This window comes from Panthera uncia, chromosome B4 (assembly GCF_023721935.1).
Source record: "Panthera uncia isolate 11264 chromosome B4, Puncia_PCG_1.0, whole genome shotgun sequence".
Classification (NCBI taxonomy): Eukaryota; Metazoa; Chordata; class Mammalia; order Carnivora; family Felidae; genus Panthera; species Panthera uncia.
Window position 1 is genome coordinate 37203495 of NC_064809.1, and position 27147 is coordinate 37230641.

Below are 27147 nucleotides of genomic sequence, written 5' to 3' on the forward strand. Positions count from 1 at the left end.
AGCGAATGTGAGCCACAGGCACTGTAGGACAGAAAGGACCTTAGATCCCAATCTACGAAATGGACGAATTTGACAATGGTCACACGGTTGCTTATAACACTGGAACTAGAACCAGTCTCTTGATGCCCAGACATCACACTTTCATTTTACAAACCTCCAAAATAAATCCCAAAGGAATTAACCTACAACTGAAGCTCTCCCCGTGGTGTGCCAAAGTCCGGACATTTACTGATATTTTTTTGGTTTCCTGACACTAAACACGGAACAGTTCATTTTCCCCACAGGGAAATCATTACTTCACAAAAAACACTTAACAAATATCTACTCATTTATTCATTCTTTTGTTCTCCGCATTGTGCAGTGTGCTGAGGACTTAGAGAAAGACAACCATCCCCACCCTCGTGGAGTCTGACGTATGGTGGAGGCCGATCATTCATGGGAGATGGAGGGGTCAGATATGTAAAGCACGGGGACCTGTTGGAACTCAGAGGTGGGTGCCTAATCCAGACTTGAGGTCTGGGTCATCCTCCCAGAGGAAATGACATTTTCGCTGGACCTTAAAGATGCGTAAGAGTTAGGTGAGGGAGGGATGGGGAGGAAGGCTGCAGGCAGCCCTTCCAGGTATAAAGAGCTTATTATGTTAATTGAGTGTGGGGGTTAGGGCCGGGTGCAAAGAAGAGAGTATAGAGGACCATGTAGGTGCATGGAAGGTATGGCAGGAGAGCAGGAATCAGTTGATGAAGGGCCTTATAAAATCCTATTGTGGAACATATCATTTTATGTAAGATTATGGGAAAACCATTGAAAGATTTTAAGTAGAGGAATCACATGATCAGATTTGTATTGTAGAAAAATCACTGTGGCTGCAGTGACAGATTATGGAGTCTACATGGGGTTGGCACAGTCATCCAGGTGAGCACTAGCGGAAGCTTGGATTAGGGCTTGAGATAGAAAGAGATGTGGCTTCAAGAAGACTTTTAGGAGATAGATAGGATGTGGTTGTTAATTATTTATGGAGATAAGAGGGAAAAGTCAATACATTCTTAGATTTCTGGCCTCTGGGTGGATGGCGGTGTCATTTCTTGAGAGACACAGGAGGAGGGGGAGGACCAGGACTCACTGGCAAGCTGAAAATTTGGTTTTGGACATGTTGAGTTTGAGGAGCTTCAGAGAAGGCTGATTAGGGCTGCCTGGTAAGCAGTTGCCATATATGCCCAAACTCAGGAAGGACGTACAGATTTGGGAATCAAAAATATACAGTGGGAATGTAAGCTGTGAGTGGGGATCCCCCAGGGGCGTATGTATCAGGTTTTGAAAGGAGAGGTCAGGTCAGAACCCTGAGGAAAACATGTAGGGAATGGGTCTGGCAAAATATGAGACCAAAGAGAAGAAAGGAAGGGTGAAGACAGTGAGTTAAGACAACTTGAGAATGGTCTTTGTTCTTCCATGTATTTTGAGATCAGCTTGTTAAGTTTTGTGGAAGACCTTGTGGAATTTTTTTTTTTTTTAATGTTTTATTTGCTTTTGAGAGAGAGAGAGAGAGGCAGAGTACAAGCGGGAAGGGGTAAAGAGAGAGGGAGACACAGAATCCGAAGCAAGCCTCTGCTTCTGAGCTGTCAGTACAGAGCCCGACACGGGGCTTGAACCCACGAGCTGTGAGATCATGACCTGAGCTGAAGTCGGATGCTCAACTGACTGAGCCACCCAGGTGCCCTGAGACCTTGTGGAATTTTTAATCATAATTTCATTGAAATTATTTTTTTGGTAAAGATTCAACATCTTTATGATATTTTCCCATCCAGGAGCACAATTTTCCTCTCCATTTATTTAGGTATTTTATGTCTTTCAAAACCATTATGATTTCCTTTGTCTCACCTATTGTTAGATTTATCAGTAGGTAAATTACGACTTTGATTTCTAAATGGAATATTTATTTATTTTTCTTAAAAAATTTTTAAAATTATTTTTGAGAGAGAGAGAGAGAGACAGACAGAGTGCAAGCTGGGGAGGGGCAGAGAGCGAGACATACACAGAATCCAAAGCAGGCTGTCAGCACAGAGCCCCATGTGGGGCTTGAACTCATGAACTGTGAGATCATGACCTGAGCCAAAGTCAGACGCTTAACTGACTGAGCCACCCAGACTCCCCTCTAGATGGAATATTTTTAGAAATTAGTAAGATATGCCATCTTACTTCTGGTATCAAAGAATGTAATTGTAATTTGTGAAATCCCTTCAGTCTTCTATTGTAATTCCTTATAATAATGACAGTTTACTTCCTTTTTTCCAATCTTGAGATCTGTCTTGTCCTACTGTGTTGGCTAGGACTCTAGTACAGTGTGAGTATAAATGTTGAAAGTGATACCTTATTTCTGAATTTAAGGTAATGCTTCTAGTGTTTAATCAGTAAGTGTTGTGCACATTAAAGTTCTGGTTACCAGTTCCAATGTGCGTGTGTGTGAGTGGGGTTGGGGGGTGAGGACGTTCCTACACTAATCAACAAGTCTCTAGCACCAGTTGGGTGTCCTACAATCCAATTCTGACACTGTCTACCTGGAGGTAGCATCATATCCCACAGGTTAATGGCTTATCTCATAAGACTGCCCCCCCAACCCCAGATACCAGTGGCAAGCCCAGGTTATCACTGGTTATACATTGGAAGTTCTAGTAACCCCTCCTTGAGTTCAACTGATTTGCTAGAGTGGCTCATAGAATTCAGAGAAACACTTTACTTACTAGATTACTGGTTTATTACAAAAAATACGTAACTCAGGAAGAGTCAAGTGAAACAGATACATAGGGCAAGGTCGGGGGGAAGGCATAGAACTTCCATAACCTCTACAAGTGTGTGCCATTCTCCCCAAATCTCCATGTGTTCACCAACTCAGAAACTCTCGGAAGCCCCTCCTTTTTTGTTTTTATGGAGGCTTCATTACATAGGCACAATTGATTAAATTATTGGCCATTGGCAATTAATACAACCTCTAGTCCCTTTCCCTTCCCTGTACTTTGCAAAAGGGGTGGTGGTGTGGGACTGAAGGTTCCAACCCTCTAATTACATGGTTAGTTCTCCTGACCACCAGCCTTCATCCTTAGATAGATGCATTCCAAAAGTCACCACATTCACATAATAAGACACCTTTATCGTTCTCATCTCTTTGGAAATTCCAGGGGTTTTAGGAACTCTGTGCTAGAAACTGGGACAAAGACCAGATACACATTTCTTATTATAAATCACAACATCACAATAGGGTTTTGGAAGGTGCCATTTGTCACATTTAAGGAAGTTTCCTTGTTTATAGAGTTTGCTAATAAGTATTTTTTATTGTGACTGGGTCTGGAGTTTTAGCAGATGCATCTTCAGAATGTATGGTTCAGAAACATGGTTTTTCTTGCATGTACATATATACACGTGTGTGTATTGCATGACCAAACGTAGCTACCATCATTGTTGTTATTGTTTTTATATAGTTAATATTGTTTAGATTCATTTTTATTTTACCATAACTTTGCTCACCTCTTCCATGTGTGTCATGCCTTCTTTTCCTAGAAGCTCCCTTTAAAAAAATACCTCCTTTACTGTTTTTTTTTTTTTTTAAGTGAGGGTCTGTTAGTAGTAAATTCTCTCCATCTTTGTCTAAAAATGCTTTTTTTTTTTTAAATGTTTACTCTCGAATGATATTTTGGTTGGGCTTTTAATTCTGGGTTAACAGTTATTTTTCTGTCAACAGTTTAGAGACTTTATCTTGGGTCCTCCTGTGCTACTGTTGAGAAGTCCACTATCTGTATATACAATTAATATCATAGTCCTTCCTTTGTAGGTAATTTGTCTTTTTTCACTCTGGATGCTTTTAAGACCTAGTCTTTGTTTTTGGTATTCTGCAGTGTCCTTACAGTATGTGTTTATTTTATTTTAATTTATCCTGGTTAGGATTCAGTATGGTTCCTTAATTGGAGGATTCATGTATTTCATTATTTCTGAAAAATTTCCTTGCCATTATCTTTTCAAATGTTGTTCTACTTCACTTGCTGTATTCTCTCTTTCTGGAATGCTAATTGGAGGTATGTTGAAGTGCCTTATTTTGTTCTCCTTTGCTCTTTATCATCATTACAAAAATACATTTCTCAGTAATATCTTAAGATATTTTTTCCAGGTTCTTCTTTCTCTGGCTGTATCTAATGTGCTGTTAATCTCAGTTAAACCATTGAGTTTTTTTAATATATATTTTTTAACATTTATTTATTTTTGAGAGACAGAGTGAGACAGACATGAGTGGGGAAGGGGGGCGGGGTGCACAGAATCCAAAGCAGGATCCAGGCTCTGAGCTGTCAGCACAGAGCCCGACACGGGGCTTGAACTTACGAACTGTGAGACCATGACCTGAGCTGTAGCAGGACAATTAATCAACTGAGCCATCCAGGTGCCCCAAACGATTTAGTTTTAACTTCAGTGACTAAAATATTTATTTGGTTCTTTTTCCAGTCTGCTTTGTGTTTTTTGATTGTGTCTAATTCTTTCTCATGTTTCCAATTCCTTGTTTAAGTTGATAATTATTTGAAATACCATTATATAATAGTTTTTATCTGATAGTTCAGTTATCTCTAGTTCTTGGCTCTAATTCTATTGAATCTTGATCATGGTAGATTGTTTCCTCTTTCTTCTATGTTGTAATTTTAGATTTTGAGAAGCTCTTTAGCAAGATTTTATCTTTGGGAATTTTCTGCAGTATGGGTTAAGACTGTCTTTTTAACCTAGGGTTTAGGCAGAGAGACAGTCTTGTCATATTTTGTCAGTATTCTTTTTGCTGAAGATTGAGATTTAGTTCTGAGTTCCAACCTCCCTGTATCTGTCAGGTCATCCCAGGTGCCTGGGATGTTTGTGCTCACTTAACAGGGTGGGAAGCTTAGGTCTACAGAGGGGACATGACCTGCCCCAGATTCCAGGTCTCTTGATGCTCCCAGATCTTTCAGTTCATTCCTTATCCCCTGGGTCCCTGGCCTTATTCCCTCTGAGCTCTTGTGCTGTGGGTGGCCAAGCAAGGAAGGGCAACTGATCCTGGGGCTTGGCACTCCCCTGGGTGCCCCATCCCACGGACATGTGTTCTTCCACCGAAGCGGAGGTTTCTGCCTAAACAGGTCCAACGGGCGCTCCTCCAAGCGGAGCCTTGGAGGGCAAGGCCGGCACCATTACCTCCAACGAGTGGAGCCCTCCTAACTCCCCTGAGGGGAGCAACGTCTCTGGGGGCAGCCAGGCATTGGACAAGCCCATCGACAATGATGCGGAGGGTGTATGGAGTCCGGACATCGAGCAGAGCTTCCAGGAGGCCCTGGCCATCTACCCGCCTTGCGGCCGCCGCAAAATCATCCTCTCGGATGAGGGCAAGATGTACGGTAAGGAGCCTGTTGGGGTAGGGTGGCAGGCCCCTGCCCTCGTGATCCAGCTCTGGAAATAGGGCCCGGCAAGGGGCCAGGCACAGCAACCTTGGGGTTCTTCAAGTAATGCACGGGGGAATGACTGCTAGGGCATTTATCAGGTGGACACTGCTTCCACTGACCTGGGTTCCCAAAGTGTGGGAGGGTGTGTGAGGAGAAGCCTTAGAGTGGGAGAGAAGCTGTGGTAGAAGGCTTGGGAAAGGAGAAGAATAACCCCCTCCCGCCAGAGCAAGCTGGGAAAATCCCATAAGCTGTTCCCCAGGCAAATGCTTCATGAGCTCCCAGCTCCCTACCTTGACTGTGAAGGGAGGTTAGGAAGGTGGTTACTGGACTCACTCATTCCCTCATTCACGCACTCAGTCGTGAGGCTTCTGCGTGCCAAGCCTAAGCGGGGAAGATCTGGACCCTGCTCACAATATGGTGGGGGTAGGTGAGGTGAGCACACACATGTCTGTGCAACACGACAGATGTGGAGTGTTGCAGGAGAGAGTCAAGCAGAGTGCTGTAGACCTTTCCCTCAGGAAAGGTCCCATTGAGCTCAGAGTGATCTGGAAAGCCTTGATCTTTGTGAGTGGCTGAGGATTCAGAACGTTCAGAGATACTTTATGTCCAGTAGCCCTGTGGGAAGGACCAAGCAGTCTGCCTGGGGCTGTGCTGACTTTTGGATGGAAGAGAGGTTATGTGGAAAAGTAAAACAAAACCAAAAACTGAATAGCTGTTGGAAGGCCCAGGTCAGGCTTTCATTCCCAGTGGAAAGTCTCCCAGTACCCCCAGCTTGAAACACTGGTCTTGGGTAGGCGGTGGGAGGATTTCTGTAACTGGTTGGCACCCTTGACAACAGAGGGCCCTGCCCTGGCTCCCAACAAAATGGTTCTAGGCCAGGTATCCACCCCCAGAAGTTTACATTCAGGTTCTCTCTCCCCCATCCAACGCTGGTGCCCCTCCCTCCAACACAGTAAAGGGCGCTTTGTGAGGGGTTCGTGGGAGCTAGCTGTATTCACCTCAGAGGGCTGCTGTGAAAAATGACCACAAACTGGTGGTTTAACACAGCAGAAATGTATTCTCTCACAGTTAAGGGGTCCAGAGGTCTGAAGTCAAGGTGTCTTTGGGGTGGTTCCTCTTGGAGGCTCTGAGGCAGGGTCTGTTCCAGCCTCTCTCTTAGCTCCTGGGTCGCTCACAATCCATGGCCTTCCTTAGCTTGTAGCTGCATCACTCCAGTCAGTGACTCTGTTGTCCCACGACTGTCTTCCCTGTGTGTCCTGACCTCTTGTAAGGATACTAGTCACACCTAATCCAGTGTACATCTTAGTACATCTGTAAAGATCCTGTTTCCAAATAAGGTCACATTCTGAAGTTCTGGGTGGACAAGAATTCTGGGGGGACACTATTCAACTGAGCTCAACTGGACTGAACATGGGTCCTGTGTGTTACTGCCTTGGGGAGTATAGGGCTCTCACAGCACCTGGTACTCACTCTTTACCTGCAGCTTTACCTACAAGGCCAGAGTGATTCCTCTCTTTCTTTAACTTGTTGGGAAAGCAAGGTGGGCAAGGTGGACCCTGGATCTCGTCCTCGGGCACCAGTTACAAGTTCTAACTGCTCATCTCTCCTCACCAGCCCTACCGCTGTGGCTTTGCTGGATCCCTACAGAGTCTGTCTTACTTCTGTAGGTGTCCATGCCCTGCATTGTCCTCCCCACACCCCGTACCACCCCTGCTCTAACCACTTCCTGCTCTAGTAGTTGCTTCTTATTTTTGGCCCCTTGGGAATCCTCATGGAGAAGACGGTGGATGCGTATGGAACACCTGTTGGGTGCTAGATGTGGGATCAAGCGCTTTACCTAGTTTCTTCCCATAGAGCTGGAGAGGAATGGAGAACTGATGTTCTAGGCTCTTTCTACTACTTTAGTGGAGAATGGGATGGGTATTGATTAAGAGCTGAGGTGTGAAGGTATGAAGGGGTTGGGGGGAAGGGGAGGGCAAACTGTTTAGCTTCAGAGTTGTCAGGGTCTCTTGTGGGGAAGCCGTGATGTGTGCCCGGGACAAACACAAGTTTTCTGGCAAACACAAGCAGCTAAGAGGCATTCAGGAAAGGGCAAGAGCTGAGGGTACCTGTGGAGATGGCAGAATGTGGAAGAATCAGCAGACATTTATTTGGGTGCCACTGTGGACCAGACTTTGAATGCTGAGATGTTTCTTTGTGTGTGTGTGTGTGTGCATGTATGGTAAAATATATATAACATAAAGTATATTCTTTTAACCATTTGTAAGTGTACAGCTCAGTGGCAGAAAGTAGATTCACATTGTGGTGCGGCCACCAGCCCCATCCATCTCCAGAACTTCATCTTCCTAACTGAAGCTTCGTACCCACTAAACACTACATCCCATCCCCTCCTCCCCCCAGCCCCTGACAACCACCGTTCTGCTCTCTGTCTCTATGGATGTTACTGCTCTGGGCACCTCTGAGAAGTGGAATCCTATGGTGTTGTTTGTTTGCCCTTTTGTGACTGCCTTAGTTCAGTCAGCGTAATGTCCTCAAGGCTCCTGCACGTTGCAGCCTATGTCAGAACTTCCTTTTCAAGGCCAGATAATGTTCCACCGTATGGATAGACCACAGTTTGTTTATCTGTTCACCTGGTGGTGGATATCTGATGGGGGGATACTTAGTTTTATTTAGTGGTTGTGGGTAGATATTTCTCTCCCCATTTCACATTTAAAGGAATTGGGTTAAGAGACTTTGTTATCAGTCAGCAGACGATTGTAACTGAGCCAGTTTGGGAAGTGCAAGCCTGAGATTGTGACTGAGCCAGTTTGGGAAGTGCAAGCCTGCGGGTCTCTGGCAGGCCTTGGGTTGGAATTGTTTGGCTGGAGGGGAGCTGTTAAGTGGTGGGGAAACAGGCTGAAAATGGTGTTTGGCAAACTGCCCTGGCCATGTTGGTGTCCCTTTTGTGGTTCTCCTCCTGTGTAGAGAGACCAGGAGGGGGATCACACAGGGGAGGACCTGGGAGGGAGGGAGGGGAGGGGTGCAGGGGCCCCGAGCCTCTTAGTTGTGCTAAGGAAGATAGAGGCTCTCAGTGGTCTCTGATACCCTTTATCACTTCAATCTTTTCAAGGAGAGGAGGGAGGAATTATAATCTCTGGTTGCAGATGTAGAGATAGATAGAACCTCAGAGAGGCCAAGAGTTTCTCCCAGAGTCTCTCAGGTAGTAAGTGCGAGAGCCACGGGTAGAACCAGTTCCCCTACCCCCAAGCGCAGTGCTCCCCCATCACCCTGAACGGCCTTTGTGTGCTCTGTGAAGCCTGCCCCGCCTGCTCCTCTCCTCCCTGCACCACCTCCCCCTTCTGCTTGGCCCGGGCTCCAGGTGGGCCAGGCTCTGGGCAGGGGCACTATGAGTCTGATGACTCACTCAGCCCCCACAGCACCTGTCTTCCCTGACTACAGATCCTGCTGGGGTCCAGACGCTGGCTTATCCCCATCTCCTCTTACCAGGCATGGGGGCTGAGCCAGGGCAGGACCTCGCAGGGAGTCGATGAAGGGGCCCTCACTCAGCAGGGGCTGCCGTCCAGCTGGGAGGTATATATAGCTCTGAGCTCAGCCCCGTGTGTGGTGTGTGTGTGTGTGTGTGTGTGTGTGTGTGTGTGTGTGTGAGATGGGACCCGGGAGGTGGAGGAAGAGGGACAGGCTGCCAAGCTGACTCAGACGTCACCTTACTCTGGCTGCTCTCCTGCGTCTTCTCATCTTCCCTTGGGGACCCTCTCTTGCCATCCCCCAGTGCCTGAGCCCCTGAGAGCCCCACTCCGTACACACCCCGCTTCCCACATTCAGAGGCCATCAGTTGTTTTCCAGGTGGGCCAGCCCAGTGGGGCACAGGGTGGGAGCTGAGGATCATCAGGGTGATTCCAGGGCGCCCAGAGGAGGAGTCTAGAGCTGGAGGCTCTGAGGACAGGAATTAGGCCTGCTCCCAGCTCTGGCCCCAGTGCAGCCGAGCAGGACACTGAGGAAGGCCAGGCAGACATGTGGATAGCACGCAGAGCTGCAGCACAGATTAGCGCCTGTGACTTCTGAGCTGAGCCTCCCACATTTGCAGACAGGCTCCCGGGGCCGCTAGCCGTCTTCGCTCACAACTGCCTTCGTTTGTGCCCCGTCACTGTGTGACCCTCGCCCTGGCATCGCCATGCTGGTCACTCCGACCTCCTTTGGCCAGCCTGGCCTCTGGCCCCATGGGCAGGTGGTGGGGAGGTGAGCGTGGGGCAACTTGTCACCCCCATCTGCCCGCACACTCTGTCTTTCCCCCCCTCGCAGCTCTGCCCTGGTCCCCGCTGTCTTGCCATCTCTGCCTTGCCTGCAAGAGGGCTGGCTGGCCAGCTGTGTCTTCTCTGTGTGTCCATTCCTTCCTGCCCACCATGCTCTTGAATCTCTGAGCTCTCCTGGCCTCTCTTCCCTCTTTCTGCTTCTCCTCTCCTTGCTTTCTCCATTGTCTCACTGGGTGCCCTGTGGCCCAGGCTTCTTGTTCTTGTTACCACCTGGGCAGCTCCTCTTGAACAAGCTCCCACTGCCCTGAGCCAGGCCTGGGCTGAGGGCTGCAGCCTCTGTTGTCCACAACTGCATGGGACAATGGAGGGGCAGGAGAAACATCTTTAGAAAGTAATCTCATGGCACTTATGTTGTGTATAGTGTTACTCAGGGGGCTAGGCTATCTTAGAAGTTTTCTGGAAGGAAGTGTAGCATGAGCAGAGTAGAGGAGGGAGGTGCTCAGGGAAGGGGGAAGACAGTGAGCACCCATCCAGAGGAGGGACTCTGTGTGGTGGTTTTGATGGGCGTTGTAGGCAGGTGCTGCGATGACCACTGTCAGAGGTGAAGAGACCCTGTTTTGGATAACTCACACAGCTAAGGAGAGGCAGAGTAGGGACTAGGCCCAGGTCAAGGCTCTGGTCACTGAGGTGATGGGACAGCGGTCAGTGCCCTCATCCGAGCTTCTTCCCCCTGCCACCACCATGTTCCTTGGATCCTCCACTGCCCTTTGCTCTGTTGCTTGTGGTTTCTGGCTCCCTTCTGTGTACCCCCCCCCCCCCCCCCTCTGGTTTACAATGCTAACTTCATGCTTCTGGAGGCCTGATGATGTGACCCTCAGTTCAAACTTGCACTGGTGTGGCCTTGGGCTGGTGGTCTAACTTTTCTCAGCCTCAGTTCCTCATTTTGTACAACCGAGGAGTGATGACAGTAATGCCACCTTTTTGTTTGGTTTTGGTTACATTCATTTATTTTATTGTGGGAAGATATACATCACATAAAATTTACCATTGTGACCATTTTAAGGTACAGTTCAGTGGCATTAAATTCGTTCACATTGTTGCTGCCATCCCTGTCATCTGTCTCTAGAACCTTCTCATCCATCCCAAACTGAAACTGTAGCCATTAAACACTAACTCCCCAACCCCCTCCCCCAGCCGTAGGTAACCTCTGTTCTGTTTTCTGTCCATATGAATTTGCCTATTCTTGGTACCTCATGGAAGTAGAATCAATCATACAATATTTGTCCTGTTGTGACTGGCTTATTTTGCTTAGCACAGTGTCTTTAGGGTTCACCCTTGTTGTAGCCTGTGTCATAGCTCTATTATTTTTTTATAGCTGAATGATACTCCGTTGCACAGATACACCACGTTTTATATATCCATTTACCTCTTGATGGACAGTAAGTTGTTTCCACCTTTCAGCTGTTGTGAGTAGTGCTGCTCTGAACATGGGTGTGCAGGTATCTGAGTCCCTACTTGCAATTCTTGTGGGTATGGACCTAGAGATGGAATTGCTGGATTGAATGGTAATTGGAGGTCACTTGTTGAGGAAGCGCCAAACTGTCTTCCAGTGGCTGCACCATTTTATGTCGTTCCAGTGGTACACAGGGGCTCCAATTTCTTCACGTCTTTGCCAACACTTGTTACTTTCCGTTTGTTTGTTTTTTTAATGGTCATCCTCGTGGGTGTGAAATGGCATCTTGTTCTAATTTGCATTTCCCTAATGATTAGTGATGTTGAGCATCTTTTCGTGTGCTCATTGGAAGAAGACATGACCTTTTAGTGTTACCGCAGGGATGGGAGCCCATGGAGGTGCCCAGAGAGCAGCAGTGGAGTGTAGAGCTGAATGGGACGTGTCCTCTGCCCTCAAGGAGCTTGAATGTTAGTGAGGGAGGAAGACAGGCGCTCCAGTGACTTTAGAGAAAGGCACAGACCCCTGTGCACCCAGACTTGGAGGTGGGAGTGGGCACACCCACTTGGGTGGGGATCAGGGAAGGCTTCTTGGGGCGGCAGCCTTGAAGGCCGAGTAGGATTTCACCAGAAGCCTCAGAGCCCTCCAGGGACAACGGTGGTAATAGCTCTGATGTCAGGCCTAATCACTGCCTTCTCAGGCTTCCAGGCTTTGGGCAGAAGTTTCTTCTCCACAAATAGCCTCCTCCTCCAGCTGCAGGTGTTTATAGCTTCAGCCGATCCCTGGACAGAGAGGCCCCCAGGCCATCGGGATTAGGGCTGTTGTGGAGGAAGGTTGGCCTCCCCCCCCCCCCCCCCACCAGTCCCAAGCTGCCAGGGTGAAATGGAGAGCTCATAAGAGGCTCCCTCCCGTGAGAGGCCTCTGGTGAACCAAAACACTGCACGTGCAGATCTGTCTCCTCTTGGGTGGGAGGCTCTGTGCCCAGGTTCTCAACTTTTCCAATTTTGAAAACTAATAGCTTTCAGCATAATGGGGCCTTATGAACAACCTGAACAACAACCGCTGACCTTACTGACCTTACTGACCTTCTGCTAGGTGGTAGGTGCTTCACTTCCTTTGTGCCATTTAATACCCTTATGGCCCAGACAGAGGGCTGGTGCAGAGAGAGGAGGCAATACAGAGGAAATGAGATGCAGAAATGGCCTGTTCCAGACAGGGTTGTGCAAACGGGATAAGGATTTCAGTGGTAGTGTGTGTTCAAGGAAAAGCCTGGGGTGGCTGGCAGGTACGTGTGACACTGTATGTGGGGTTGGGAGGAAGTGGTGGTGATATGTGGACCCTGCATCGAGAACGCCCCACCCTCAGCCTGTAGTTAGGCCAAGGCTGACCTTTGTCCATTGGCTGTCCTCACCCATGGTGGGATGGGGCTGTGGACATGAGGTGGGGGCTGTTGGACACATGTCCCCTGACAGATGGGCCACAGTCTGGCGGAGGTGTCCTTTCCAGCCCCACCCAGGCCCTCTCTTGGGTTGGCCAAGGCCACCTGCCACACTGTAATGCCCAGCTGCCCCCACCGAGGTCCAAGCTGGCCTCCCGCTGCCCCAGCATGTGGTCTCTGAACTGGAGGGGAGAAGAAAGGCCTGGGTTTTAGCAGCAAGTGGCAGAGCTGGGACAAGGATGCAGGTCTCTTTCTCTCCCACTAACTCATCTGGATTTTGTACTAGTTTCTTTCGGCCCTTGCTCTTTGCTGACCTTGGCTGTAGTTTCAGGGCTCTGCCTCTGAACACATGCTCCCTACTTCTCTCCGCTTCTGCCTTTGACTCTGTGGCTTCCTGACGTCTACATCATCCAAAGCACATTGGTTTCTATCAGCTGTGGGTACCACTGTCCATAAGAGAATGAAAACAGGTGGGCAGGCTTTTGGGTTCAAATAGTCGGCTCTTCCTCCAGCACCTGGGTCAGGTGAGGGGCAGTCAGACATCATCAAGGACTTATTTCATGCAGAGCCCCAGAGAATTGGGGGATCAATCCAGAGGGAGGAGCACAGTGGTCTTGCAGAGGAAGTTCCCAGCTTGGCGAAGGGAGGGCAGTCATTGTATCATAGTCATGAAGCCTTAGAAATGTATGTTCTCATGGCACCTGGAACACTAACAAACTATGTGACTTTCAGTAAATCACTTCCCTTGCTTGGGCCACAGAGTTGTCTTCCTTAGGCTACACTGGACCTGTGGGATCTCCAGGTCCAACCCTTCAGAGAGACGGCCCTCAATCCCATGTGAAATAGAAGTAATTCTGTGCAATACTGAAGAGACAGACTATAGAACCAGATTGCATGGATTTCAGTCTTAACTACCTGTTGGCCTGTGACCCTGAACAGCTTTCCAAACCTCTCTGTACCTCGATTTCCCTGTCTGTTAAATGTGACAGTAGTAGCAGCTGCATAGAGTTGACATGAGGATTGACAAGGAGCATGCAAATAAAACTCCCAGTACACATCATGTATTTGCACAGGTACTAGCTCATATAAGTGCTCAATAAATAAATGTTCACTATCGTAGCTCTTGTTACAAGAGGGAAAGAAGCTGTAGAAACTCCCCATGTATGTGTAAAGCCTGGATTAGATGCCAGCTGGCCTGGAGGCAGAATGGCCAGGGTGACCTCCAAAGCACCCCGGTGGCAGGAAGGAAGCTGTTTGACCCCTCTTGGCCCAACACACCCACAGAAGCCCAGCACTTCACTCCCACCCAGGGGGAGCTCTCGACTCCTGGCATTGCCTCTGATAAGCAGAACAAGGCTGGGTGGAATAATGGTCTGAGATGAGCTGGTAAGGGAGGGGAGGATGCACAAGTTGGTAAAGGACAGCTGAGCCAGCCCAGACCCCTTGGGTTTGGCTCCCATGGCCCCCACTGCTTAGCCCAGGGCCAGGATGGCCTGTCTGGTTCCTGAACTCTGTAGCCGAGGGCAGAGGCAGTTGTGGGGCTAGGAGGGGCTCTGTCTTCGTGACCTGGGGCTCTCACAGGAGGCGAGCCATCTGTAATGTCTGGAGTAAGGGTCTTGGCCACTGGAGGACACAGGCCTCCTCCCTAGCTGCTGCTGCTGCTTGACATGTACTGTAGAGGATGTGCCGCTGCGTAAAGGGCCAGGACGCTGGCCCGGTGTTGGAGGCGAGTTCCCATTAACTGAGCAGCACCTTCTTGGTGCCAGGTGCTCACTGTACCGCCCGCAGTGGCTGCACCAGTGCTCAAACCCAGGCAGCTGGTCCTAGATCTGCTGGTAGACAATCTGGGTGAGATTTTCGGACTTCAGTTTTCTCCTTTGGTAATAGGTGTAATTGCTGGCCTTTCTACAGGCAGTAGGGAGGTTTACCGTGAAGTTGATGGGGCTAATGCTTCAAGACCATCACTAGTATATGCCCCTTCCAAAGTCCCTAAACCTTTTATTATTCTTTTTTTAATGTTTATTCATTTTTGAGGGTGAGAGAGAGAGAGGGAGGGAGGGAGGGAATGGGGGAGGGGCAGAGAGCCAGAGGGAGACACAGAATCCGAAGCAGGCTCCAGGCTCCCAGCTGTGAGCACAGAGCCCGATGAGGGGCTTGAACTCATGAGGGGCTCGAACTCATGAACCGTGAGATCATTCATGACCTGAGCCAGTGAGATGCTCAACCAACTGAGCCACCCACGCACCTCTAAGCTTTTTATTTTTAATTTAAATTTGGAAAGTAGTTTTATTGGAATATAATTACCATACAGTGAACTATACATACGTATTCAAATGGATAATTTGGTTGAGTTTTGACAGACATATACACCTATGAAACCAATTACTATCATCAAGAGAATAAACATACCCATCTTAACCTAAAATGATCTTAGCCTAATTTTGGTTTATATTTTAAATTCTTTTTCTCAATGAGAGCCTTCCAATTTTTAGATGCTTTAGGCTCCCCCCAAATCTGGATTTGTTCCTGCATGGAGAGGGTCAAATGAGACTGGGATAGGAAATCACTTTAAAAATTATGTTGGACTAATCAGAAGTAAAAGGGTATTTGCTTTTCTATAACTTGTACCTTAACTATAGAAGGCTAAAGAGCCTTGTGGGACATTTGGCCAGTATCATATCACTATTTAACATTATCCCTTATCATTCATTTAACAAATGTTTGTGGGAACCTGCTACAGAAAACCGCAGGCAATGTTCTAGGTGTTGGGTGTGAATCCCTGTTCTCAGGAGCTTTCCTTCTGCTGGGAGTGGGGAGGAGGTAGGCAGTGCTCCGAGTAAGTAGGCAGATCACATGGCTTGTGAGAAGGTGCTATGAGAACAGTAAAGACAGTAGGCAGTCCAAGGTGGGTAGGCGGGGGCTGACCTCAGTTTTCAGGGGAGTGTTCAGGGAAGTGGTCTCTAAGGCAATGGCATCTGAGCAAAGAAGGTGTCAAGGGTGTGAAGGTGAGGTTGTGGGCCACATGTGACTGGGCTGAGAACAGGGCACATAAAGGCTTTCAGATGGGCATGGGTCAGGCAGGTCTTAGGAACAGCCAGGAGACCGAGTAGCAGGTGACATAAGTTCAGGGAGGGGCTGAGCTGGGGATGGAGTGAACAGATCCTGTGGGTCTCTCTAGGCCATTGTAGGGGCTTGGACACTTATAATCTGAGGGAGATGGGAAGCCACTGGAGGGTGTTTGAGCCACAGGATTGTTGTGGCTGCTGTGTTGAGAATAGGCTGATCAGGGGATCCAGGTAGAAGGCTATTCTAGTAGTTGAGGCCAGGGAGGATGGGAGCTTGGACCACGGAGGGTGAGGTGGTGAGAAGTGTCTAGATTCCGGTTATACAATTGACCTTTGAACAATGTGGGGGTTAGAGATGCTACCCTCCCCCCAGACACAGTAGAAAATCCACGTATAACTTGAACTCCCCCAGAACTTAACTACTAACAGCCTGCTATTGACCAGAGCCTTATCAATAATATAAACAGTCGATTAACACATATTTTGTATGTATTCACTATATCCTTATAGTAAAGTAAGCTAGAGAAAGGAAAATGTTATTTAAAAAATCCTAAGGAAGAGAAAATACATATGGTACTGTGCTGTATTTATTGAGAATAATTCATGTGTAAGTGGACTTGTGCAGTTCAAACCCATGTTCTTCAAGGGTCGGCTGTCAAGATTTGCTGATATACCCTTTATTTGACAAACAGGGCCAGATTTTGGAGATGCCGACCTGAATGGGGATGTGTAGTCTCTTGCTCTGAGGTGTTGAGAATCTAACAGAAAAGACAGATAGAACTGATAGGTTGCTCCCTGCACACAAGGTGTGGGCTAGAGGAGCAGCACGAGAACACAATGGTCTCTGATGCCATTCAGACGAGTGCCCCCTGCCTTTCCCACCACCCGCCCCGGGACTCTCCAACTTGCCCTTCTCAAGAGCATGTCCTCCAGCACTGCAGTCAGCTTCCTGGCTCTCAGGAACCTTCTCTCTCCCCTTGCTCTTCTCCTTGCTCCCAGGCTGGTCTCTGAACTACACTATTACACTGCTGGACTCAGTCTGATTCCCTCAGATGTTAGCTCTTCCTGCCAAGTAGCTGGGCAAACTCTGCTACAAGCGTGTCTATGGTGGGGTGGGGGCTACACTACTCCCACAGGCCTGTTTGTTTTACAGGAAAGGAAACTGAGCCAAAGTTAAGGTCTGTTTCCTAAGTCTATAAAAATTTGGTTGGAATAATCTTGAGAAAATACCCTAAAAAGGCCTGTTCTATTTATTTATTTATTTATTTATTTATTTATTTATTTATTTATATTTAATTTTATTAAATTTTTTTAAATGTTTATTTTTGACAGAGAGAGACAGAGTATGAGCGGGGGAGGGGCAGAGAGCGAGGGAGACACAGAATCCAAAGCAGGCTGCAGGCTCTGAGCTGTCAGCACAGAACCCGATGCGGGGCTCAAACCCACAAACTGCGAGATCATGACCTGAGCCAGTCGGACGCTCAACCGACTGAGACACCCAGGCGCACCTAAAAGGGCCTGTTTTAAGAAGAGAAGTCTGGGTAAAGGTCCATGGAGGAATAAAATCCCATTGGCCACGGTCCCATAGCTCATTTGTGGAACCACTGGGCTAGCATCTGGCTCCCCAAATCCCAGTTCTGTGACCCGTGTATAGTCACCACTGGTGATGACTTAGACTCTCTGGCAAGTGATAATAGCACTTCATAGCTGCAACATGAGTGTCTCAAGTTAGACATGGGGCAGGACTGTTGAACTTTATTCAGACATTTGTTTAAAGGAGGCTTTGGAATACCTCTCCCTGGAGAGCTTTGAGAAGAGCCACCTTGCTGGATCCCTGTTTTAGGTGCAGACCAGCCGGCAGGTGATATCCTCAGGGTCTAATCCTCCCTCCCTTCTTTCCCTGACACAGACAGTCCAGTGCTCAGGCCAGCTAGTCTTTCTGGCAGATGAGACCTCTTCAGGGTGGCCTCTTAATTCAGCATTGGCAGTGGGGAAAGGTCAGCTGGGGGGCCAGCTTGGCCTTGGCTGTGCTCTCTGCTTACAGCAGGGTGGCGGACAGCCTATTCATCACCACCACCCCACCCCCACCCCCTGCACCAGCAGTCTCCTTACTCATAGTCACAGTCCTCCAGGCTCAACAAGGGCCAGCAGGACAGGGCAGGCTGTCGGCTGTGCCCTCTGACCCCAGAGCTGGACCAGGGAGGTGGTAGCTCCTGCTGAAATCCCCTTGCCCTCCCTCTCCCCAGCCCAATGCCCTTCTTTATGGTTTAATCCTACCCAGTGGTCAAGGTCCAGCTGAAGGCTCACCTGACCACCCAACCTGAACTGACCCCTTGTGCTCTGAACACACTGTGTGTTCCCTGTCTGTGGCACGCACTGGAGTTACAGCATGGGCACACGTCTCTCCTCAGCTAGGTGGCAGTTTCTTTGAAGACGGAACCTCTTTTCATAATTGCATTTATAGTAGTAGAGGACACAGGTGGCTCCTCACAGTTTTCTGAGATCCCTTAGATGCAGCTTTAGCCCCTAGCAGGGTAGGCCCATGGCACACACTCAGTATTACTTGTTGACTGGTTAGAGCCATGGAGCTGGAGTTGTGGTCTGCCTGGGTTTTCTTTGAGTTAAGCGCTTCAGACCTCCTCTCTGGGGACCCTCGGTGTCTCAGCACGTATGTCCCCCATCCCCGCTGCTGCTCACAGACCAGACAAGACATCTTGTAAGGCCCTGCTCATATGGAGGTGGTGGAAGCCGCGGGGACTGCATGAGGGATGGCCAAAGCCCAAGTGCCTCCCTGCAGCCTCTCAAGTGTGCAGAAGGCCCCAGGAGGAGGCAGGACTGTCAGGCTGCTGTAGAGTGGAGGGGAGGAGGTGGCCTCTGAGAGGGCTCCCCAAGTTTGTGTGAGGCCCACAGCCCTGTCACCTCCTTGCTCTCAGGTTACCTGTCTCCCACCAAGGCCTCAGTTTCCTCTTGCTGCTGGGAGATCCGTGGGATCCAAGGAGGGCAGGAGGGAACCTGTAGAATCCTCACCCCAAGTACCCAGTCAAGGTGGCCAGAGGATGAGGGAAGGGATCTCCCAGATCGTCCTGTGTGCCTGCCTTTTGTCCTTCTTCTGCTGAGAAGCTGTTGGTGTCTCTGTAGGTCGGAATGAGCTGATTGCCCGCTACATCAAGCTCCGGACAGGAAAGACCCGCACCAGGAAGCAGGTGGGCCCTGAAAGATGAGTGTGAGTCCCAGGGGCAGGTACCCCAGTTCCAGCCTGCTCCCATGGTGGGCCAGGGCCTCTGTAGGCCCCAGTGTGGATTCCTGGTGGGGCTGGTTCAGAGGGGTTGTGTCTTTTTGGTGTGCCACAGATAGTTCAGTTTCCCTGTGGTTCCTGTTGCTATCAACTGGGAGGAAATCCCTCACCTTACAGGGGAGTCAGCAGCCCCCTCCCCTCTCCAGGACACCAGAAGAACAGAGGACAAAGTACTGGCACTATACTTGTATTTATTGCCAAAGTCTGGATTAGCTGGATATGGAGGGACTGAAGGCCCACCATTGACTGGCCCTTTCATTCATTCATTCCACAGATGTGGATTGAGGCTGAGGAGGGCGGTGCTGAGGGTCAGGGAGCCAGAATGGGGAGCACAGGCCTTCTGGGAGGTAGGGACAGGAGCCTTCTCTTCCTGCTGCAGGTCTCCAGCCACATCCAGGTGCTGGCCCGTCGCAAAGCCCGCGAGATCCAGGCCAAGCTAAAGGTAAGGCAAACAGCAGCAGTGGGAGGGAGGACCTAGAGCATGGGTGGGGCCAGCTTCCTAGAAGTTGGAGCTCCTTTTCCAGCAGGAAAAGTCTTCCCTTGGGTTCAGGGGCTGGCTGTTTGTGTGCAGAGCCAGCATGCTTGTTGGTGTTAAGAAGACTGGGATTTAGCCTATAATCGTGCTCCTGTCTATATAGGGAATGACACTTGACTTCAGAGCCGTGTGTGTGTGTGTGTGTGTGTGTGTGTGTGTGTGTGTGTGTAAGTATGTGTGACCACCAGGCTCTAGAGCATCCCCCCTCCCTGGACAGGGTACTTCCCAGATCACAGTGGGATTGTCCTCCATACCCCCTTCCTTGAGGACGTCCTTGAGTCACTGGCCCCTTATTTGCCATCTGCTGAGCCTACAGGGTGGTCAGGCTTGGGAGGCACTGCTGTGGGTGGTGGGGTGGGGGTGGGTTGTACTGTGGGAGCTGGTGGAATTCCTTCCTGCACTCTGCTGTCTGAGATGGGCAGTTCTCTCCCCTCCCCAGGTCAGCCCTACCTTACAGGGCCATGCCCCACAGGACCCCCCCTGGGGCACTCTGTTCCCCACAGGACTTAGGCCTCCTGGTCGCTGGAGCCAGGGGACCCTTTTGGTGAATGGCAAGAGGAAGTGAGCCCCCACCCTACCATAGACACGCTTGTAGCAGAGTTTGCCCAGCTACTTGGCAGGAAGAGCTAACATCTGAGGGAATCAGACTGAGTCCAGCAGTTAACACACTTTTTTTTTAAGCAGCCGGGTCCCCCTTCTCCCCCTCAAACAAAATATCACCCCAGTATGTTATCAAAGGGGCTACTCCAGTCAAAGCTAGATTAGTGAGGAATAGGCCAGAGACCCTGCTCCCATCTGCTTCTGATGCTCTGTGGCTCTTGAACCCCAAAGTAGCTCATAAACCAGTTAAAAACCCCTGAATTAGAGGAGCTTGAAGGTCCCGTGTGGCTTCAGTTGTCCGTGATCCTGACATGGGAGGCTCCAAATGAGTGGTGGGAACTCCCAGGAAGCCGCACCCCGCTGCCCACTCAGCCCAGCTGTCCCCAGCCCCCACAGCTGCAGCCCGGCACCTCGTTCCTTTGTCCCTGGGACAGCTGGCTGGGCCTCAGCTGTCACTCCCTTTCAAGCCAGCACACGTACCCTCAGACACCCTTGGGTCCTGGAGTCCAACTTGAGCCTCACTTTCCCTCTCCGGTCTGCCTCTCACTGGGACCCTGGCAGGGGGCCAGAATGGAGACAAGACTTTACAGTGTTCTGTTTACAGCCATCCAGGGAAACTTTTAATTCCCTTGGGGACCATCTGTATGGGCACATTTGCTTCAAGGAATCGCACCTACCTTTGTCCACAGGCTGTAACTTGGAGGCCTGGGAGAGCCTTCGTAGACCACTGGATGGACATCAAGGGCAGCCATGAGCCCCTTAAATAATATGCAAATCTTTATATGAGTTTTCTTGGGGAGATTGGTTTGAGGATTTTGTCATATTCTCAAAGGGGTCTGTGACCTAACATGATTCCTGGTGGACAGACTTCTATTAATTAGATAGAAATCCTCCAGGACCCGGGATTTGGTGTAGCATGCTCTGCCCTTGTACCATGTGAACTTGGATGAGTCACTGACCTTCCTCAAGCTCCATTTGGTTTAAAATGTAAAATGACAGAGTTAAGCAAGTTGACGTCTGAGGTCCTCTCCAGCCCCAAAATTCAGTGACTCCCTGGCCTTATAGCCTAGCCATTTGATGTCACTCCTCATAATGTCCTTCCTACTTCCCCTTGATTCCTGTCCCACCCTGGTGAGGACGTGGTTTCCTGAGTCCCAGTCATTTGTTTAGATCAGCTATCCGGGAAGGGACGTAAGTGGCTGACATTGAGCGGATGGAGCTCTCTGGCTTCATAATGTAGTTGTTAACCACAGAGGTCTGCAAGCTTTGGGAGGGTACGGCCTGCTGCATCATACATGTCCTCCTGGAGGGAGAGGCCTGAGCCAGCTGGCCTGGGCGTGTTTGACTTCTTCCTCCTGAACAGTGCAAGTGTCCTTGGGAAGAGGCCACCTTATGCTGATTAGCTCCCTCTTTGGTTATCAGGGAGCCTCTGAGAGCAAGGCCCAAGTTTGACCCCAAAAGGACAGTGGTTTGAGGATGACCCATCCACTCAGAAGGGTTTCCTGTGTGTTCTGTGGTGTGCGCTGGGTGCTGGTAAATGTCAGTGTCCGTCCTCCTCACTCCCTGCCCCGTGTCCTCCGCCCCCCTACCCCGGCCCTGCAGAGGCCCAGAGGTAAATTGATAATGCCAACTGGGGCCAAACTCTCAGGCCAACCATCACCACTGTCAACACCGTAGTCACATAAATTCTCTGAGCCTCGGTTTCTTCATCTTAAAATGGGGATCCTACTGGTCCTGTTGGCCTCACAGGAGTGCTGTGATGTTCAGAGTCCACGTGTGGGTCACCTTGTGCCAAGTGAGTGCAGATGGTCCTGGAGAGGCTGAGTGGAGGGGCCTTTGGAATCCTGCTCCACAATCACGAGGTGTTGGGATGCTGTCGGGGGCCACCAAGGTGGTGCCCGCCTCACAGGGCTATGGTGGGGACTCAGTGAAACTGTCACAGAATGGCACCTGTAGGCTACAGGGACCTCCATTGCTTCTCCGGGGTGACTCGGTTATGACTCAGGACAGATCTGGGTCTACCAACTTCATTACCAAATAACAGCTAATTTATTTTCTCTGTTTAAAAATATTCATCATAAAGATAGAATTTCTAATCTGAGCTCCTGAGTTGACATAATCCAATCTTTTGGCCTCAATTAAGCTATACATGCTGAATAATACTTGCCATTCCAGTCTATAAATGTGGTCTTATTTTGGACAAAAACACAGTTCCCATCAGGCTTTTTGAAATACAGAAATCTCAGTACTGAAGTACGGTCTCATCACTTTTGAAGACCTGTGGGATTAGGACACTCCGGATGGGAACTGCTGGCTTACACACATGTAAAAATTGTTACTACTATTATTGTCATCATCACTAATGTCATTAAGTGCCTGTTTGTTCCTCACATATGCTTCCCTGAGTACTTCTTTGTTCAGAGCCGGTGCAGGGTGAACCCGTTTTTGGGGCCTTTGGACCCAGGGAGGGCAGACCGTACGTGTTTACATCCTGACATGGAAAAGTCTGGGGGTGCCTCGGGTGTCCACAGTGCAAGGGGAGACCCCTGGGGCAGGCCTGAGACAGGTGGGGCCACAGGAGATCGCCCCATGCCTCTAGACAGTTCGTGTGACCGAGGATGACCCCTCCTGTCCATTCGAGGAGGGCTCTGACATATTTATGTATCATCTACTATGAGCCAGGTACCATGCCAGCTGCCAGTGGTGTGGAGGCGAGCAAGGACTAAAAAGCTTCTGTTCTCAGAGTATCCCCGTGGAGACACCGCCTGGCAGATGGTCTCCAAAAGGCCCTTTAAGCTCTAATAAAATAGGCTGGACACGTATTTTGCCCCATTGACAGATGAGGAAACTGATCAGAGAAACCAAATGACCTGCACTTAGTCACAAACAAAGTTAATAGCACTGCAGGGGCATAAGCCTTGGCCCTCAGGGCCTTGTCCAGGGCTCTGGCCACTGGCGATAGGACAGCTTTCCTGAGCACAAGCTCAGACCCCGCCTTGCCCATGCCTGCCCTAGTGACCACTGCTGAGGCCCTCCCTTCCAATGTCTCCCCAGGACCAGGCAGCTAAGGACAAGGCCCTGCAGAGCATGGCTCCCATGTCGCCCGCCCAGGCCATCTCCGCCACAGCCTTCCACAGTAAAATGGCCCTCGCCCGGGGCCCAGGCCACCCAGCAGTCTCAGGGGTAAGTGGGGCTGCCTGGAGCCAGAGACCACACCAGCCCCTCCTTCTCACTCCTCCCCCTCCTGAGGAGCCAGAGGCACTGGCCAGGCCACATTTCTCTCACTTGAGTCCTCCCAGGCCAGGAGAGCCAGGGGGAAGGAGGGACCAAGGGCCAAGGGGCCACGCTGAGGCACAGCTCTGCTGACATCGGCACCACCTTCTTGGGGGCCTTGACGGTGACACAGCAGACCTCCCACAAGGGGCAAAGCAGCTCCCATTAGCTGACCAACCAAGGAGCTCTACAGAGTTGGCCTGATTGACAGGTGAGGGGGCTGATGCCTGAGTCTTTGGTGTAACATCAGCATGCCCCTGAGCAGCTCTCTACCACTCGGCCCTGTCCCGGCTCCCCCCTCCCCTCTGCTCCTCAGCACTGTTCTCTTTCCAGTCGGAGAGCTGATGTTCAGGAACAAACGCTTGTTTGGGTTTTAAATTTCTTGGCCACGGCCAGCTTGGTCACCCTTTCAGAATGATCTAGAAAGGCTCCTCCTTTCTAGGGCTGTGTCCTCACAAGGTTTTCTTGGCTATAGGGTCTACATGGGTCTTCACCATGCACCCATAGCACTGCCCTAGGCGTGTAGGGAAGGACCTCACCCCATGCTCAGTGAGCCTCTCATCCAGGAGTTTTCAAAGTGTGCTCCAGAGACTGCTAGTCCATCAGAATATTGCATAGATAGGGAACAAAGTAATTCTGTGCGTAAGGAAGTTTGGGACGCTTACACCTAAATAGGTTTCTTGACCTTGGACTGTTCAGGCCTTATGTGCTGCTACGCACTGTGGGCCTCTAAGGGAGGAATACAGTTGCTGTAATTCTAAACCTGGGGTTTCTCTCAAGGAGCACCTTCTTGGCAGAGTGTGTCTAGAGACTAGAGCTCCTTGAAACACAGTTTGGGACACTGCTGTAACCTAGCCTAGTGTAGCAGTGCTGACTCTCCTTACTGCCCACTGGGTCTAGGCCCCCAACCCTGCCTTCCAGATGAGGTCCCTGCTCGGTCTTCCCACACCACGGCCCTGGTGCATGGGGCTGTGCTGACTCTGTGCTTTTTGCCTCCTCAGTTCTGGCAAGGAGCTTTGCCGGGCCAAGCTGGAACATCCCATGAGTGAGTATGGCCTGCTACCAGTTGCTCTCTGAACTGAACTTGAGCCTGTGAACTTGTGCTGTTGAGCCTGGCTCCCAGTATGGGACAGGGTAGCAGTCTGGGGGCAGCCTTTCAGGAGGGGCTTGAGCTTTGGGATCAGGCTGTCCTGCTTTTTAGGCAATAGCTCAGTCTGTGGTGTGGACACGCTGGGGTGGCATTTGCTGAAACTCCAGTCTGTCCAGCGTGAAACAAGGCCAGAGCTTGGGACCCTGAGGGAGAGAGGCTAGGAAGCAGACCTCTGGCTGGCTTGGGAGGGAAGGAAGGAGGGAGGAATGGATTTTCCCAACAGACATGCTGCTTCTGTGGGTCATCCATGAAACTTGAGGGACTTGGCAGGGGAGGGAGCAGGTGGCCAGAGCCCATTAAGGCCACTTATGCTCAGACCACTGGGGCCAGCCACACACAGCGTTGGACACTGCCAGAGACTCCTGGGCTGCAACCTGCCCAGGGCTTACACCTCCTCTCTCCTGTCTCCGTAGTGTGAAACCTTTCTCTCAACAAACCTACGCTGTCCAGCCTTCGCTGCCTCTGCCAGGTGGGTCGGCAGCGCACAGCTCCCGTGCACCTCGCACACCTGCAGCTCCTGCCCTCCAGGTCCCGGCCCCCCGACAGCTGGATGCCTCATGCCCCTGTTAGATGCTGCCCTGGCGTGTGCTCAGTCTCTTGGCCCCACCCCATTCTGTGCTCCTGCCACGCACACCTCTGCCGTGCACCAAGCCCGCCATGCCTCTCGGGTTGTTTGATACACTCAGGGCTTCCAGGGGTGCACACGGGTCAGAGGGGGCGGTCCTTGTGCCCCAGGGCAGCTGTCCCCCGGCCATCTTTCTATGCTGCATGTGTGTCCTGTGCAGCTTGGCTCCTGGGATGGCTTCCCTCTTGGTGATGCTAAGATGTCTCCTTCAAAATGGGAGGTCCAAGGAGAGTGTGGCTTTGTTGCCTGGAGCCACTTGTGAGGAGAGGGAACACTCCTGGGCAGAGGCCTGGAGCATAGGTAGGGCCCCTCCCTCTCACTGCTCAGGTAACCTGCCCTGTCTTTGCTTCTTTCTCATGGAGGTGCCTTACCTCCTTCCTCTCTGAAGGGCAAGACAGGATCCTTCCCCTTAACCACCTTTTCTGGCTCGGGGAATGACTCCCTGCTGACCTTCTGGCCTGGCTGGTTCTGTTCTGAGAGCAGCCCACCACCCTCCTGGTGTCCTTATTGCTACTTTCTCCCAGCACGAGTGATCCACCCTCCTGTGTGTCCCCTCCTCTCCCTGGCCTCACTGTCTTGGTTCAGGCCCACCTACTCTTGCCTGGATTACTGCAGCAGCCTCTTAACCTGACACCGGTTTTATCCCACTTCCCCTCTTCACCCTGTAATTTACCCCAGGGACCTTTTTAAAGCATCAATCCCACCATGTGGTTCCTAGGCTTAAACTCCAATCCTAAAATAAATAACTAACTCACTCACTCACTCACTCACTCACTCCAATCCTGGCTCCCTGGTGCCTTCTGGGTACAATCTAAACTCTGTAGTAGGACTTGCATGGACCTCCTTGGTAACTTAGCTTTCTCTCCTCTCCCTCCTTCCCTCCATGCCCCCAGCCCCGCCCTGCCTCTGGGCTGTTGCTCAGGCCTCCTGGAAGCTCCTCTGCCCTGCCCCCACCCAGTTTAGGCATCCTGAGCGCTCTGCACCCCCATCTGGCACTTGACACTCTATTGCTAGTATCTGGGGTTGGGGGGCAACGTCTGTGGCTGACTGGTCTGTGTCTTCTGTATATCCAGTCACGTCTGGCACATAGCACTTGTTCACTGTCCAGCATGGCCCTCCTCCCACCCCTGTGTTTCTTCTCTGTCTCCTTCCGTGAATGCTCCCAAGTTACCCACCTCAGCATGTGGGGCTTCCCAGCCTGGAAAGCTGGTGTCTGGAGTTCTGTCTCACTGCTTTCTCACGTCCCATCAGTCACTAAGGCCTAGGATGTGCCTCCTCTATCCCTTACTCTTCCTTCCACTACACCGCTTTCATTCAGGCCTTCATTTTTCCACTGGGAAAACATCCCTGGGACCAAGCCTCTGACCGCCTCACCCCTGCCTAGTCCTTCTCTCACACTGAGTAGGATCTTTCAGAAATGCATGTCTGATCAGTTCACTGTCCTCCCTAAAATCCTCTGTCCCTCTCAGACTCTCAGGCTAAAATTCATGCTGCTTAGCCCAGTTCCCCCGTCCGGCTCATCTCTTGTCTTCGTTTCCTGCCACTGGCACAAACCCACCCACTCTCCAGTTCCTCTGAGGACGGGGCTTCTCACAGCTCCTAGTTTGCCTCTGCAGTGTCCTCTGCTTGGAGCACCCTTTCCCCTTTCTCCCCTTCTGCCTGTACTTACTATTTCCTTCAAGCATCACTTTCTTGGGAAAAACCTTCCCTGCCCACCCCCAAGTGCATACTTTGTCAATTCTTATCACACTCATTACTTCTGTTATTAGCAAACCTGTAAGGAATGCCAGGCACTGTTCTAGGGGCTGGAGAGACTGCAGTGAACAGATCCGGAAACTTCCAGTTCTCACGGGGCTTCCATCACTATAGCAGTCAGTGTGTCTGGTTATCTTTGACCGGACCAGAAGCTCCTCCACAAGAACGTAGTTGTGCTGCTCGGAAGCCCTCAGCCCAGCTGGCATCCTGGCCCCTCCATGCGGCATCCATTTTCCCTTGAGGACAGTTCTGTACGGGGGGCCCAAGGGGCCTAAC

The 27147-nt window shown here is 50.5% G+C and overlaps 1 protein-coding gene across 4 annotated transcripts in view; it reads left to right on the top strand.

Moving 5' to 3' along the window:
- Positions 1 to 27147, top strand: part of TEAD4 (TEA domain transcription factor 4) — a 69880-nt gene that overhangs the window by 22504 nt on the left and 20229 nt on the right. For 2 of the 4 annotated variants that reach the window (XR_007456563.1, XM_049624902.1), the window contains exons 2-7: positions 5136 to 5390; positions 18777 to 18841; positions 19313 to 19375; positions 23123 to 23251; positions 24343 to 24386; positions 24905 to 24960. Coding sequence is in view for 3 of the 4 variants with exons in the window: in XM_049624902.1 (XP_049480859.1) it covers positions 5136 to 5390; positions 18777 to 18841; positions 19313 to 19375; positions 23123 to 23251; positions 24343 to 24386; positions 24905 to 24960 (612 nt within the window). In the remaining variant the exon portion in view is untranslated. Of the gene's footprint in view, positions 1 to 361; positions 491 to 5135; positions 5391 to 18776; positions 18842 to 19312; positions 19376 to 23122; positions 23252 to 24342; positions 24387 to 24904; positions 24961 to 27147 lie in introns of all 4 variants that reach the window. The other 2 variants (XM_049624903.1, XM_049624904.1) reach the window with 2 other exon arrangements.